The sequence below is a fragment of the Typopeltis vanoorti genome, chromosome 5 (genome assembly GCF_054136105.1).
Source record: "Typopeltis vanoorti isolate ZY-2024b chromosome 5, IOZ_Tvanoo_1.0, whole genome shotgun sequence".
In the NCBI taxonomy this organism is placed as follows: domain Eukaryota; kingdom Metazoa; phylum Arthropoda; class Arachnida; order Uropygi; family Thelyphonidae; genus Typopeltis; species Typopeltis vanoorti.
In genome coordinates, this window is record NC_143553.1 from 98924700 (window position 1) to 98942776 (window position 18077).

Here is an 18077-nt window from a genome sequence, read left to right on the forward strand (position 1 = left end):
CTTTATTTTTATTATTATTTTTTTTTATCATAACATCACATCATGGTGAATTGTTGATGTCGCCTAAAAACTTCTGTTATTCTCTAAAACCACATATAGCTTTTATCATATGTACACTGGAATAAAATATGCAAGTTTACTTACAACTTCCTAATAAATAGAATTATTTATGTAGAAATAGTAGATATTAAAGATCCAACATTATTATTTCAAAGTTGAATATATGTTGAAACTATGAAAGTTTTGTAATTTTGACCGTAGAGCTTATGAAAATACAATCCTTCAGAGTTGCCTTAACTTGCACTACTTAAAAGAGCATGCCTGCTTCCCAGGTATCCATATATTTGCCTTTTATTAGTGCATTTGATATTGTTGCCCTGACAGCTGTTTAGAACTAGTTGGTTCTCTTAAGGGACCAGGCAATTCACTTTGTTCAAATTGCCAATTTCCAAAAACTTGTTCTTCTTCTCTCCTCAACCTATTGGTTGGTGGGTAACATGGGCTGTTGATAGTGACCTTTTGTTTTGTGCTGTTAGTTTGACTGTTTGGTAGCTTCGTTCATTCTTGATGTTATTACTCAGGTATTGTTCCCTCAATCAAATTGGTAGTCCACTCCTAGTGTGTTAATAGGTGTCCTATGATGTTATTTCTCCTTTTTTCTAATATATGCATTATGTCTCTTTTTTCTTCTGCTTTTCTTAATGCTTCATTTGTAATTCTTTCTGTCCATGCAATCTTCATTATTTGGCACCAACACCCATCTCGAATGTTACCAGTATTGATTTGTTTCTTTTTTGGAGAGTCTATGTCTCTGATCAATAGAGGGTCACAGTCCAGACAAAGCTTTTAATAAAGTGCTTCTTCATTCTCAACGACATACTCTTTGATGTTAATAGTGTTCTTTTTCTTGTTAAATGCCATTTTTGCTTTTACTATTCTTGCTGTCACATCACTTCCACTTCTCCTGTCTGATGTTATTAAGCTTCCTAGGTAGGTAAATTCTTTTGCTTACAATAACCTTTCACCCCCCCCCCTTTTTTTAATATGATTTGCTTTCCATCATTGGTACATTTCATTACTTCTTATCTTGCATCTTTCATTTAGAAGTTTATTCATCTCTGCAAGTGATTCTTGTAACTCTTTTTCATTTTCTGCTATCAAGGCTATTTTTGACCATAGAGCTTATGAAAATACAATCCTTCAGAGTTGCCCTAGCTTGCACTACTTAAAAGAGCATGACTGCTTCCCAGGTATCCATATATTTGCCTTTTATTAGTGCATTTGATAAAGATTTCGTTGGCCTGAGAGCTGTTTAGAACTAGTTGGTTCTCTTAAGGGGACCAGGCAATTCACTTTGTTCAAATTGCCAAATCTGCAAATCGTATTGTATTATAAAGCTTGTCATTGATTTTTATCTTCTTTGAATTACTTCAGAGCCTCTGATGTAAATATTGAAAAGTAATAGCAAGAGTCCACACCCTTTCTTATTTATAGTTTTTTTTCCTTGTTTTCCTATGGCTGCAATTTGATTTTTATATAATTAATAAATAAAGTCTTCTGTCATTGTAATCTGTCTTCAGATTTTTGAGGACTTGGAACATTATTCAAATCAATGTTGTCAAAAGCTTTCTCTACAACAATGAATGTTATGAGTATAGGTGTGTTTATTCTGAGTGTTTTTTCTATGATCATTCAGAGAGTTAGTATAGCTTCTCTTGTTCCTCAATTTCTTCTGAAGCCAAATTGGTCATCAGGTAAATATGCTTCTGTATTTTTTTCAATACAGCAATAGATAATTCTAGTTAGGATTTTAAGACTGCAGGATAATAGGCTTAACATTTAGTGATTGCATGCTTGTGCTTTTTTTGGAATTGCTAACAATGTTTTTCTCTGTTGGGATTTCTCCAGTGGTGTACATTTGATTGATCATTTTATGATTCAAAATTTGCTTGTAAAATTTCTCCTGGGATTTGGTCTATTCCTGGTGCTTTAAACTGTTTCAGTTCTTTAAGAGCCTTATCAAATCCTGACTTTAAGAGAAGTGGTCCTTTCTCATCTTCCTCTAGGAGCGATTTATCTAATTTCTCTCCTCTATAAAATTATTCAGTGTATTGCACCCATCTTTGTTATTTCATTATCTTCAATTAGCACTTCTCCATTCTTACTCTTGATCATGCTTAGTGTCTTATTTTTTCTCTGAATTGTTTTTTGTATATTATTATGTGCCCTTTCAGTGTTACCTCTACTCATGTTTATATCTTTTCTATATTTTCTATACTTCTCTTGGTATTTTGCATTTTTGTGCCTTCTTCTTTATGTCATTAGTTCTAACATCCTCCAGTGATCCACGGCTTATATTGTATTTTTCCTTCTTTTCCAAAGTGTATTTCTGCAGCTTTATTTACTTCTCTCTCTTCAGAGATTCCCACATTTTAATTTCTTTTTGTATGGCTTCTGGGAATTTATTTGTGTTTCTTTTTTCTTTTCTAAAGTGTTTGGGCATTTATATCTTTTTTATTTTAGCTGTATTCCATTTTTTGTATGGTTTGTTTATGCATGATTTCTTCAATTGTCAATGACTTGTCATGATGACTGGGATATGGTCAGTGTTCATATCTGCTCCAGGATAAATTTTACGTATTTTCACCTGTTACAATATTTTTTCAGATGATTACGTAGTTGAATTGATATTGTTCTGTGTTACAATCCACGTGTATCTTCTTTTTGGCTGTTCAAATAGTGCAAATACACTATTTGCTAACTATAGCAAATAGTGTATTTGCTATGGTTAGGTTGTGAATTTTACAGAATTGAATTCGATGAGTCTTTTTCCTCTGCTATTCTGTTGACCAAATTTCATATTGGCAAAGTTCATGTTTGCCAATAATATCCTCTCCAACAGCATTCCAATCTCCTATCAAGATTGTTTTCTTGATCATTTACTCTCATCAGTACTTCTGTTTCCTCATCGCAGTATCTTGTTAGCATATATATCTGTATAAGGGCTTGGTCTCTTGGTTCTGCTTGAATCTTAATAAGGATTAGTCTTTCATTATATTCCCAAATGGTTTTAATCATGTCCTAATTTCTTATTCCAGTACTTACTATGTTGTTTAGTGAACCTGAGTAGATCATTCTGTAATTTCCACTCCAGAAATCTCCGTTATCTGGCAATCTTACCTCACTAACTCCAAGAATGTTCATGCTTAATTGTCTCATTTCTATCTTTAAATTTTCTGGTTTCACACATCGCTTCATAGAACTCGCATTCCAAGTACCTATTTTGCTGGTTGACGGCCTGAGAGGCCCTGCGATGATTTCCTCCTGCCAGGAAAAGCCCTCCAGTTCTCATGCATGACCTAAAAGGTTACTCTCTCGACTGGTTACAAAATTGGATCTCGCATGTGCTCTGTCCAATCACCGAGCCAAGCCTCAGCCTGATACAACACCAGCAGTGTGTACTGCTACCATGCTAAGCAGAAGTTAACTGATAGTGCACAGGCCTGCCATTCTTTTTGGAGACCAGGCAGAAAGCTTAGAGAGCAAGAATTCTCATTCAATACTAAAGCAATCCACTGTCAGAAAATTGTATTTTTCATAAGTGAAATCTCAGTTGGTGTGTAAAAGTAATTAATGAAGAGTAATATGGCTTAATTTTGCTGATGTACATAGAAATACTGGATATTAAAGATCCAACGTTATTTCAAAGCTGAATGCATGTAGAAACTATGAAAGTTTTGTAATTTTGACCAGAAAGCTAATGAGAATACAATTCTTGGCATTGGGGTTGCCTTAGCTTGCATTACTTCTTTCAAGTAATGCAAGCTAAGGATTCTTGCACTACTTAAAATAGTAGCTTAAACTACTACTTAAAATCAGATGCTTGGGCAACCTTTGAACAAGCATCCATATATTTGCCTTTTATTAGTGCATTTCGAATAGAATTATTTGTTTGCAACTGAAATTCTGTTGTAAATAGAAACTAGTACATATATGAAAGCTCTAGATGACTTACTTAAATATCTAAGTAAATTGCACACATTAATTTCAAGTAAAGTTAGTTTGATAAGATGGATTAAAAATGAATAACAGTGATAGATGATATATCATAGGATTGCAAAATAGGAGTTTTCTTAGACTGGAGCTGACTCAGTGAAAGGGGAATCAGTTTTAAGACAGTAGTTGATACTATTCCTTATATTTAAATGGTTGATCTACCTTCTTGCTAATTAACCATGGACAGTAGTAAGCTAATAATATTATTACTATTATTATAGGATGAACCTCCATAGCTCAGTCGGTATAGATGAAATTCTTTGGTCTGAAAGACCAAAGAATTTCATCTAGACCGACTGAGCTATGAATTCCTGTCCACGACTTCACGTCTTGGACAGGAATTGAACCTGGGTTCAATTCCTGTCCAAGACGTGAAGAACCTTTATCTGGTCTTTTTCGACTAAAGGCGAGTTAGCTGGTCTCATACGAAGGTAGGGGATTTTTTCGTCTCGCCAAAACAGGCAGACTGGTGCCATGAACACACACACACACACATGGGTATGCAGCAGAAGCGTGATGAGCTCACTGCATTAATTCATCATAAACCCCTCATTCAAGGGGGGAGGGGACTCAACCTGTCCTTAGGGACAGATGAGAAGGTAGGATAATTATAGCATGGGTTTCTCATCATACATGAACTAGTCATTACTAATACATTAATCATAGTAATAATTCCTATGGATTTAGCTGGATGGAATCTAATGAAACATGGTATTTAGGATCTGTATGAAAATTTCCGTTTTGGTTTTGATTGGACCAACTATAATGGTGAAATGAACTGGCATAAAATTGTTATTGTCAGATGAGACAAAACATCTGGCTCCATAAACCAAATAAGGAAAATGATTGCAGACAATCAGTAGCATTTGTATATAGTCATACGATGCTGTTTATCATAACCGAACCTAAACAATTTGCCAAAATTTAATAAGATTCTAAATACTTAGCTTTGAACTTTTCAAGCCACTTGACCTAATAAATAGGCATAGGCAATGGTCTCACTGGCCAGTGAGATTTCCCACCTAAAGACAATCATAACCATCCATGCTCAGGGCAGAATTCAAACTCACAGCTTATTGGTTGGCAGCATTGTTTCCTAAACTTTCAGTATCTGCATATCCCTTTTAAAATTTTACACTGCTGTACCCACTCTAATGCAAAGGCGATTATTATTATTATTCAAGCCTCCATGGAGTCAAAAGACTCATCGTGGGAGGTCCTTCCTAAGAACATAAAGTCTGTCAAGACTCATCGAGGGGAGGTTCCCCCTAAGAGAAACAAAATTTATCATACTACTCCTTAAACTCATTGACTATTCTCGTCCTCACCACTCTATCAGGCAATGCATTCCACGACTCAACCACCCTCCATGCAAAGAAACCACTCTTCACAGTTTCCTTTCGTAACTTCCAGGGATGGCCTCTTGTCATCACTCCTTCCCGCTGTTCAACCAAGTGAAAGAACTCCCCAGTGTCAACCCTGTAACCACCTCTGAACAGTTTAAAAGTCTCAATCATATCACCTCTCCTTCTTCTATCCACCAAACTCTGCAGTCCACATTCTCTCAGTCGATTCTCATAACTATCCTTGTACAGTCCTGAGACCATCTTTGTCATCCGTCTTTGTATCTTTTCCACAGTTAATTTATCCCCTTCAAATCCTGGGGACCAAATCTGAGAACAATAATCCAAGTGTGGTCTGATCAGAGACTTATACAACGGAATGATAACCCTCTTATCTCTGCAGGTCAGTGTCCTCATAATTGCAACAATCCTCTGTGTTACCTTCACCACCTTTGCAATATGTCCCATAAACTTCAGGTTTCTATCAATCATCAACCCCAGATCTCTTGTCTCCCCAACTTCCTCCAGTATAACTCCTCCCATAGAGTATGCATCATCCCATCGATGTTTCCCAAACCTCAAGACCTTACATTTTGCTGCATTAAACTGACACCCCATTCATTTGCCCATCTATCTAGCTTATTCAAATCCTCTTGCAGGGCTGCCGCATCTGCACTATTACTAATAATCCTTCCCAGCTTCGCATCATCTGCAAACAACTGAATATCCCTTTGCAATCCACTGGCAATGTCATTGATATAAAGGTTAAACAATATAGGTCCTAGTACTGAGCCCTGTGGGACCCCACTTGTAACCTTCTGTCTCCTTGAAACTGCTCCACCATACACAACTCTTTGATACCTATCAGACAGCCAATCCTGAATCCAGTTGACCAATCTGATATCCAGACCCATGTGCTGCAACTTAAATATCAGCTTATCATGTGGCACCCTGTCAAATGCCTTTGCTAAGTCTAAGAAAATTGCACTATATGCCTTTCCCTCATCTAATGTTCTTGTAACTTTATTATAAAAGGCTAGCATATTGCTAAAACAAGAGCGCCCTTTCACAAATCCATGTTGACTCTCATAGATAACATTACCCTCATCTGCCGAATGCTGTATACAGTCCCTCACTACTTTCTCCAAGATCTTAACAACTACTGATGACACACAAACTGGCCTATAATTAGACACTTCCAGTCTGGTACCACCCTTATGCAATGGCACTATCTTACCTTCCTTCCATTCCCTGAGCACCTTTGCCGAAGCCAGACTTTCATTGAAAAGCCAGGTTAAAGGCACTGTCAGTTGCCCAGCACATTCTCTCAAAACTCGTGGTAAAATACCATCCAGTCCAAAAGCTTTATCGACATCCAGAGTTCTCAGTATCTGAAACACACTCTCCTCCTGTACCTCTAAACCTTGAACCTGCCCTAACCCTCTAGCATTAAAACTGACTCCTCCAGGATGAAATACTCCAATAAAGTGGTCATTGAACAATTCCACTATGTCCTCTGCATCAGTCACTCTATTCCCGTTTTTATCCTACAATATCATTCTTCCACAGTCATTTCTCCTCCTACTGGCCACATAGCTAAAAAATTCCCTAGGATTTTCTTTGGATCTTAGGGCCAATCTCCTCTTATTCCAGTTTCGCTTTCCTTACCACACTAGTCACTTATATTTTATTTAAAAACTAGTAATGGTGTTTTTTTTTTAACATTTGCATTATTATTAAGAGAGAACGTCAGGGATTCATCAAGGAGGCCACATACTACATGCATCAGCTATCATACTTATTCTTGAATTCATTCACACTGCTTGCACACACCACATCTAATGGCAATCCATTCCAATCATGCACCACCCTATGAGAGTAAAATCTAGCCCTCACTGCCTTCTCAGCTTCCAAGGATTCCCTCTTGTCCTTTCCCCACTCTCCATAAAATGAAAAATTCCATCAACTGAAATCCTGTATGACCCTTTCAAAAGTTTGTATGTCTCAATCATATAACCCCTCTTTCTCCTGTTTGCTAGTGTCTGCAGTCTATAAATTTTCAATCTATCTCCATAATCAGTATTCCACAATCATATAATTTTTAACACTCTCTCTCTCCACTGTATCAGAATTACAATGGCGACCAGACCTGCACACAGTAGTCCAAGTGAGGTCTTATCAAGGCCTTGTAAAGAGGCAAAATGACATCCTTATCTTCACATGTTAAAGTTCATTTCAGCATTGCAATTATCTTTTGAGTTGTATTTGCAATCTTTGCTACATGGCTCCTGAGCTTCAACTTGCTATCTTTCAACACTCCCAGATCCTTAGCCTGATCTGATCAGTTTCTTCTAGAATAATCCCACCAATATAATGTGACATTGGATATCTAATCATGCCAAAGTGCATGACTTTCAATTTACTGACATCCATTTTCCAATGCCTACAATTTCAGCCTGCCCTACTTATAATAACAAATTTATATTATAATAAATTTCAAATGTGAAATATTATACGCATCCAATATGCACACGATAGAAACAAAAACTGTGAAATTTAATTTTCAGTAGCAAACCCAAAGCCAACCAAAGAAACCTGTTCTCAGTGTGAATCTAGTTGCTGACTAGAGGAACTTTTTTCTCCTTTCTTTGACTTGTTCTTGAGTCAGTTGATCTCAGGCATAGGCAAGCAGGCATTTTCATCCCATAAACTCAAGAAAATTGACCATAGAACCCACACTCTTTCAGAAATAATATACTGTTAGTGGCCACGAGATGGCAACACTTATCTCCCCTCTCTTCACCAGATGCCATTTATAATTAGTGATAGTCTTGAACCAGCATCTCTGATTGGCTACTTGTAGAAATTGAACTGCCCCTTCAGTCTCCAAAAGTGAGGACTAAAAATGGCCTTGCCTACTCCCTATATATATTGGGGTGGGGGGAAAATAAAAGACTAGCTTTTAAGACTTGAAAAAAGTTTTAATGAGATGAATTTGTTTCTGTTGGGAAGAAGTTTGCCGAAATACGGTTCTGTATTTTTAGCCATAGGTAGAACTCTACATCGATTTTTGTTTTGTGGTCCTACAATCACAGGAACCAAACTTTGCACATGTAACCTGTACATCCTTCACATGATACAAATAGGATTAAACATATATATAGATATATAGACGCACATGTAGGTAGTGAAACAGAGAAGTTTTATCATTTAAAATACAAATGATTCTTAAATTTGGTGGCAAGTTCTGACTGCATGGCAAACTATTTGACTTTAAATGCAAACAGTTCAAACCATATGATTGGAACAACCAGACGGAGATCAATCTATATGCCAAGACTCATTTTGTTTAAAACTTCTTTCAGAATTTTTAGTTATCAAAAAATTAATTATAGAACAGAGCTTCACTTATATGCAAAAAAAGTAATCAAAATTTAAAAAGTGCTTGTAGTGCTAGGCAACCCAAAACCTTTTGTATACCTCTTGGGGTATATGTACACTTTAGAAACATTGGGCATGTTAAATACTCATCTGACCAGGCTGGTAGTTTGTTAAATATAATTGTTTACATATAATGTAGCTTGAAAGTGTTCAAGGTAGAATTTTCAATTGTCTGTTATGTTTTTTCAAGAACTATTAGTGATAAATTTGCATTAATCAATAAGCTTTATTGGAATGGTGGTGCCTTTGAAGAAATACTATCCAGCTACTTCAGAATTATTACCATGACGTAAGTCTAGAGATAGGCCTACAAATAAATATGGATAAATCAAAAATAACGTTCAGTGGAAATACTCCAGAATGAAAACAGATTAAAGTAAATCAAAGATTGAAATAATAAATTCATACAAATGTCTAAGACAAATCGTTACAAACAACCATAAACTTAATAATGGAAATTTCAGTTAGAATAACAGCAGGACAATGTTTTTAACCATTATAGCAGGGGTCTTCAAAGCATGGCCCACGGAGCTCTTTCCTGTGGTCCGCCCATTTTGAAAAAATAACTACTTAACATTAAAACGCAATTAACTAAAAAATAATTTCAATGAAGCTATACTGCTGTGCATTTGATACTTGACAAAATCCTATAAAAATAAATAATACACATTATTTTCAGTCATCTACCAGTGCCAAGCAGTATTCATCGAAATAACTGATGACTTTCCTGTTGTCACAGACACATTTTCTTGTGCGATTCTTTGCAGGTAGATGGCTGAAGCAGTACGAGTGCACTATCTAGTGCCTTCCAGATACATCTCGAAGGTTCTCGATACTTCGTTATTTTCATATAAATACAAGAGGATCTTATCCACAGTCAGTCAGTTGTGAACAGTGTGATATTCACGTATAAGCACATGCAGGTTCGTCGTGTCAGCCATAGCCTGTTGTGGTTTTATATTGCCAAACTTTTTTCGTTAGTGTGAGACATTCAGTGGATAATAACCGTTAAACAGCCATTTTGGATCATTTTTTGGGCTCACCTTCCATCACTATGGCGTCTACAAGTAAAAAGCGTAAATCAAGTGATTCTTGTCGGGTTTTTAATGCAAAGGGTACAGCACAACTGGCTATCTTTGTCTGTGGCATTCATCAACAATTCAATGTGACAGAACTGCTAGCACTCGTACCTATGAAGGGAATGACGAAAGGCACTGATATTCTTGAAGCAGCCAAGAAAACGCTCCAGCATTTCGACCTCAGCTTAACCAACCTCGAGGGTGTGGTAACTGATGGTGCCCCTGCTATAGTGAGAAAGAACGAAGGGTTTGTTGCGCTGCTACGGAAAGAACCGGAACTAGAAGGAAAAGATTTCATCCATTACCACTGTTTAATCCACCAGGAGAATTTGTGCGTGAAAACTATTGGATTTGAGAATGTCATGAAAGTTATTGTTACTGTCATCAACATTGGGGCAAGAGGATTGAATCGTCATCAATTCCAAGAGTTTTTGACCCAGGAGTGCGAAGCGGATCACGGCGATGTGGTTTATTATAGTGATGTGCGTTGGTTGAGCAGAGGGAAGGTTCTTAAAAGTCTTTGACTTAACGAGCGAAATAGCAAACGAGCAGTTCATGCACACCAAGGGGAATCTGATTGCAGAATTTAACAATCCAAAGTGGATGACAGACTTTGCCTTTGTGACCGACATCTCGTTGCATATGAATGACCTAAATATGCACCTACAATCCAAATATCAACTGATGCACATGCTGTTTGATCACATCAAAGCTTTTGTGGCCAAGCTCAAACTTTGGGAGGCACAACTCACAAAAAAAGACTTAACGCATTTTCAGCTTCTCGCTGAAAATGAGTTAATGACGTCCAACTGTTTGTCTCTTGATGAATACACTACAAAATTAACATGTTGTAAAGTGATATTTAGTGATTTTCGTAACCAACAGTCTTCTTTAGATTTATTTTCAATGCCATTCAGTGTCAATGCTGCCAAAATGCCAGGCTCAGTACAAATGGAGATGCTTGAACTCCGAAATAACTCTTCTTTGAGAGAAAAATTATTCAATGTGCCCTTGCTTACATTTCATAAAAGACTACATTTCTGAGGACGCATTCCCTAATCTTCGCCGGCATGCTTTGAAGATGTGCACTTTGTTAGGAAGCATATAATTATGTGAGCAGTTCTCCAGAATAAAGCATGTGAAATCCAAGACAAGAACTCAGATTATGGACCAATCTCGAGAATACTCTGCGCATAGCCACTTCCAACATCAACAAGCTGGTCAAGGAAAAACGTTGCCCATTGACATTGTAAAAAATGAATGTTTTCTTCATTAAATTATCTTTTTTCAAGTATTGATTGTATTTACTTATCATGAACCTGACTCTTACCTACGCTCTTAAAGCTGAGTTTGTTTATTTTTATAGGATTTTATGTAAAGTATCAAATGTACAGTGTTCCTTGTGAATCTGGAAAGCATCTCAGCATTCTGTTCCTCACACTATGGTGTTTGTTGACTTCTTTACAAGCAGTGTATGTGAAGACACTGCTATATATACCTGTGTGTATACATAGCAGCGTTTCCACAAATGGCTCATTTTTCTCCTTTGTGCCCTTGCAAATGGTCAGATGAAACAAAAATTGAAGGATTTTAGTAAAATTGATTTGGTAAGTTTAGGAGTAGTCGGTATGAACAAAACATATTTAATATGTGTTATTAATTTTGTAAAGTGTACTTCAAAGTGCACTCAGAAGACTCCTCAAATGTGTAGAAAGGCTTGTGACATAAGACAAACATTTAAGTGTTTGTCTTACATGTTGATTAATTTTAACAGTATAGATGAGAACACAGACTGATAAGAAAATAACTAACTTATTATTGATATTCTATCCAGCATCTTCAGAGCACAGAAACAGTTTTACAGTACACGAAACAACAACAATCTGGTATAACAATGAGACTAGTTTGAACAGTAATGTCCAACATAAAGACTTAAGTCTTAATTAGGTGCTATCTATGTTGGAGGGGGGGGGGGAGAGAAAGCAGGTATTAATTAGGTCTTAAAATAACTGTCTCCTAAATCATTGGCAAATTTATACAGCCATATTTGTTGGGGTTTGGAATATGTTTCAGGGCTTCTGTTGATTCCAAGAACAATATTTAGAGAGATTGTTCTTGGAATCAACAGAAGCCCTGAAACATACTCCAAACCTCAACGAAAGATTTGGGAGACAGTCATCTTAAGACCTAATTAATACCTGCTTTTCTCTTTTTTTTTTCAACATAGATGGCACCTAATTAGGACTTTAGTCTTTGTGTTGTATGTTGCAACTGTTCAAACTAGTCCCATTGTCATACCAGATTGTTGTTTCGCATACTGTAACAAACGGTTTTTGTGCTCTGAAGATGCTGGATAGAATACCAGCAAAATATCAGCAATAAGTTAATGAATGGTTATTTTCTTATCCTGATATCCTTCTGTGATAATCCACTTAACTGGATTAACTCACATTAAAAGCTGCATCATCTCAGAGCAAATGCTGCTAAGCAGTAGGAAATGTGTCATTTTTTACAGTATATGCAGTGTGCTATAATTTTAAATAGAGACGTATGCAATATGTTGAATTTCTAGTCTTTTTTTTTTTTTTTTATCGTATACAGGTCCCAACTCACGAACATATGTGATCTTGGAAATGTGTAAGGTGGATGTTTGTAATTTGAATTTATTTTTTTCATAAAAATCTTTAAATTTTTTGATGTTTCTGAAATAAACTTCTTTAATATAAAGACAGTAAAATGAAACGAATAATTTGAAAATAATTTATCCTAGAAAAGTTTATGGTAAAAATACATGATTCGAATTAAATTTTTCACCCATTCAATTGTTAGGAGCAGGCTCACTCTTGGGAAATGTCTTCCAGTGTAGAAAATTCAAGTATCAGTTTTGGTATATTCTGATCCTGAATCCCAATTGTTAAACAGTGTTTTAATTTTTTTGGCAACAATATTTTGGTTTTTTTTAGAAAAAAAAACTATGGACTGAACAGAGCTTCATTGCAAATATAATTACAAAATTTTTGTTTGTCTCATTAAATTAGCAACTGTTGAATGATTGACAATAAGAACACAACCAGTGAAAGCAAGTGATTTGTCATTTTCAGAACACGTCATTATGTTCATTTTAGTTTTGAAATCACCTCAAAGTAGCAGTGTAAACAATAGTATTCAAACCAGTTTTAAGTTATGAATCTGAGAGTTGGATTAGAAATAAAGCACTTTATCAAAGACCACAGAGTTTTGGAAAAAATTAGGGGAGGTGAACAGATGGTATCAATGGCAGAATCATATTAGAAAAGAAGATGATGTTAACATTCAAGAATGTGTGAGCAGAGCTAATCTAAGGTGGTATCACTGTCTAAAATAGAATGGGTGAGGAAAGTTTAGCAAAACAGGTGTCTCATGTCAAGATGGCAGGAAAAAGTGTCTTGTGGCAGAAGTGTCTCAGAAGCAATGTTAGATACAACAATATTGGAGTGCTGACAAGTAAAAGACAAATTTGGAGGAAAATTGTCAATAGGAGATTAATGATAATGTAGCCTTAATCATGTAGTGCTGTCATAGTAGCCTGAACATCCCTTGAGGGTACATATCAGGAAACTGATGATGATTGAAATCACCGACCACTTTTAGCATTTTCACAGTCAACTACATTTTTAATAACCTGATTTCCATATTGAAATATAGAAATCAGGTTATTAAAAAATAAAATATACAAATATGCACAACATTGATGTGAGAAACATCTTCAACAGTTGAAGAATATCAATATAATATGGCAAAGAAAGGGGAAGGAATACTGAACTGAACATTTTCTGTTGTGAATCGTAAAATGTTCCTAAGATTGGTGTGTTGTGTTTGTTAAATGAACTGGGAGTCACAATTTGTTAGACTGTTCATTTTGTTTCTTAGAAGTTTAGTTGTTAATGGCAGGACAAAATAAAAAAACTTTCATACTGAAATGTTTTTTTTTTGTTGTTTAGTTGAACACCCATTAGTGCATGTAAATCTTGTCACCATATAAAAATAAATGCAGAATTTTTTTTTTTTTGTTAATTTTACTTAATTACCTTTAAGACAACTGTGCAATTTTGTTCCCAAAGAACTTTATCGATGATAATTACTCTCGTGAAACAATTATCTTATAAAATGATTATTAAAATATGTATTAAAAAGTTTGCTGATTCTTCTAAATTGTCTTGTTGGTTCATAATTCTAGCTAGAAATCACTTCATAGTTTCCACTTGCACAGTTTTGATTAACAGAAAATCATGCCATTTATAATAATGTATAATATTATATGCAATATTTTGAGATACAATTCTTCTTTCCCATTGCAACTGAATCAACTATTTTAATTCTTGCAATATTTTGAGATACAGTTCTTTCCCATTGCAACTGAATCAATTATTTTCATTCTTGTAATTATTTTGAACATTTTGTTGGCAAAAACAGCAAGAAAATAATCTTGTGCACTTCATTTTGAAACATTGTAAATTTTGGTTCTGAAATGACCATGATCAAGGAAGAAGAAATTACATATTATTTTCTTTACTACATATTTGAAAAGAAATACTGCTAGTTTTGGTATGTAGCATTTTTGAAGTAGCTATACTTTTACTATTTTATATTAAAAATATATAAGTACATGCTGTACTTATATATTGTACTATAAATATATAAATATGAATCATTACATAACTAAAAACACCAAATGTGTAAGAATCATTACACAAAAATACAAGTAAAACAGAAACGTGGGGTGTGGAAGTTGGCATATGGTCAGTCATTGTTCAGCAGGTGTGGCCGATTCTTTGCAGAAAAATTAAAGTCCGATGTGTTTAAAGATCTAATAGTGACTTCCAAAGGTCACACAAAATCATCCCTTGGTTTCTGTTGAGAATGCCTTGTGAGTGGATTACCATTGTTGGTGGTGAAGTTGTCTTCTATGTATGGTATGAAGATCTTGTTCCATTTAATGTTGTGGTGAGTGTGGGAGAAATGGAATGCTAGACCATGTACAATATCTAATTTTTGTGAAATATGGTGCAATGAGGAGAAATGTAGATAACGACCTGTATGGGTTGGCTTACAGTACACTCAGAGAGAAATGCCTCTGTCTGCTTTTTTCATAATTAGAATGTTTAGAAAAGTAATTTTCCTTCATTTTTAAGTTCTAAAGTGAATTTGATTTTATGGTGTAAGAAGTATGCCGTAATATATGCTGAAAAAAGGGGGTGATCTCTATTATAAGATATGAAGGAACACTAAAAGAAGAATTACATTCTATTCTCCAACTATGGATCAGCAATGGATATCCTAAAAAAATAGCACAAAGAATACTAATCTCTAATCCCTCTCCACAACAGATCAATGACATTCATTACAGAACTTCAGAGTCCATCTTTTATTGACGAACTTTTGCTAAAAATTACAAATCTCATGACATTAGAGTAGCCTTCGAACCCATTATGATGGTTATGAAATCTGTTATGCTTGGCCAAGGACCACAACCCTTTTGACAAACATCCTGGAGTTTACAGTATTCCATGTTCTTGTGGGCATGAGGAAAAATAAATGGAACAAGATCTTCATGCCATACATAAAGACAACTTCACAGCCCACAATGGTAATCCACTCACAAGGCACTCTCTCTCAACAGAAATCAAGGGATGATTTTGTGCGACCTTTGGAAGTCACTATTAGATCTTTAAACACATCAGACTTTAATTTTTCTGCAAACAATCGCACGCACCTACTGAACAATGACTGACCATGTGCCAGCTTCCACACTTCACGTGTTTCTGTTTTACTTTTATTTTTGTGTAACAGTTCCTACACATTCAGTGTTTTTAGTTATGTAATGATTCATATTAAACACTTGTTGTATATTTATTTGTGTGTTTATCCTAATACAGACAAAACCACTAGCTTAAGTGGTGCAACATTTATTAAATAATCATTACAACCTGTAAACCCAGTGTTGGTTATATTTTTATTACATTAGTTTGCTGATTTTTTTCGACCAAAATACTCATGTTTCAATAGCTATTTTATAAAATGAGTATTTGATTTTAAGAGAAATATTTAAGAGAGCAAAAATTTTTTATTACACAAGATTGGCACTTCTGTAATTGAATTTCTAAGCTTTTTGATAAGCTACAGTATTTCAAAAACACCATCTACGAAAAACAGAAAAATGCAGGATGTGATGTAGGTCATTTACTAGGTGAAACTTAATGTGATCAGGTATCTCACTTTTGAACAGTCCGTATCTTCCAAAATTAATGCTAAACTTTGAAGATTCTACATTATCAAATACTTCTTAAGCAATATGATAAATGGAATTTTTACTACCATGATGCAAACAAAAAATCACAGGTATGGTATTTTGAACTATCTTTGATTATATATAACAGTAGCTTATAAACCAGACTTAATGTCATATATCTTTCTTTTCATATAATAATATTCAAATACCATATAAATCTTTCTTTTTGCACAATCAAACATTCACTCCTGATTATTGATGAATAACAGATGAATTATATTTTATTTTAAAGCAAGGTTAAAAAAAGAGTATGCAGTATCTCATCCCGGACAGCACCCGAATCTTTAAAATGTTTCTCATCTGGGTTTCAGTATGTCTTCTTTTAAATATAAAAATTTTGCAATATTTAATACCATCAAGAATCAGTAAATGCTTTGAAATTTTAGCATTACAAGATATTAGTGGTTAAACATCTGTTGCCATGAGCTTTTAACCAGTTAGACCAAACACAAGAAAGCCTTCATGGTATAACTGTCAAGGTAGCTATTTCTACCATTATTTACATATTAAAATACTTCAGTATTAATACACCTTCAAGACTGCTGTTGGATAGCAGATGAATTATTCTGAATTTTAAAACCAGGTTAAAAAAAAAAAATGGAGTATTTTATCCTAGACAGCACCAGAATCCTTAAAATGTTCTCATATTCTTAACAGACAATTTATTCAACATTTTTCCTCCTATATGGTCAATAAAAATATAAGGTGTGCAAACTCAAGTTCTTATCTAAAAATCCATCTAAAAAAATTGTTCACACATCATAAAACAGAAGCAACATACAAGGCATTCAATCAATACTTTAACAGAATTCGTTCCATTGTTTTTGTTAACATATGTACAAATTTTTTGGCAAAAGAAATATGCACTGTAGAGATAGCTCATCAAATTCCTCTTCAGGTTCTGCCTGCAAATATGGCTGGTGTGTTATGCCAATATAATGAGTTTTCTGTTTGAATGGAAAAGGAAAAATTTTCATTATTCTGAACTGAACCATTTTTGAGTGATGAGGGCAGAATAAGCCCAAGGTATTGAGAAATTGATGACTTTAAGCCTGCAGAATGAAGTAACGTTGGTGAGGAATATCCCAGAAGACTCAGGTTTGGAGAAGAAAAAGACGGATGCAAAGTACTGTGATCCTCCTTAATAGCTTCTGGTTTAAATAAAATTTCATTTTCCTCTTCTTTGTTATTCAAAGTTCCTGAAAGTAAATGATTGATTAATATTAGTGACTTCTTGACAAGCATTTTTATTTTAACATATGACTTAATGTAGTCGTGATTATCTATGGTAAACAAATATTCTGTCATTTTAGTTTCTACTGTAAACATGGAAAATGTTAACATCTTATTTCTATACACACACACACAAACTAATCTGAAGGGTTCACCTTTCAAAACAGGGCAGACAATGAATGTGTTAAGGTGATGATATTAAAAGGCAGTTTATGAAAGTTTCAGCAAGACTAATGTTGGATTTTTGGAAATACAGCAAAGATTATTGTTGCTCATGGTTAAACTTCATTAACTTAATATACTGTCCTGGTCCCTTGCCATGAAAAGCAGTTTATTTAAAATTTAAAGTAGGTTGAAATTAAATTATAATTTAATTTCAACTTTTAAATTACACGGATATAAGGCTCACTTCTTGGCATTATTTTTCTCAAACTTTTATTATACAGACAACAAAGATAAATCATCCCCAACTAACTAAGAATATAAATATATTTATATAGTTTATAAATTTTTTGTTATGTTTTTTTTTTTTTAATCTAAGTTTTTGCATAACCAATTATCAGAAGTTCTGATTTCCTGCTTGTAGCTGTTGAAAAC

At 34.7% G+C, this 18077-nt stretch overlaps 1 protein-coding gene across 1 annotated transcript in view; it reads right to left on the bottom strand.

The window, feature by feature from the left end:
* Window positions 1-15848: 15848 nt before the first annotated feature.
* Window positions 15849-18077, bottom strand: part of LOC150106685 (uncharacterized) — a 250285-nt gene continuing 248056 nt past the window's right edge. Inside the window, exon 10 of the mRNA XM_090392633.1 lies at window positions 15849-17446. Coding sequence (XP_090248759.1) covers window positions 17142-17446 — 305 coding nt within the window. The 3' untranslated portion in view covers window positions 15849-17141. The remainder of the gene's footprint in view (window positions 17447-18077) is intronic.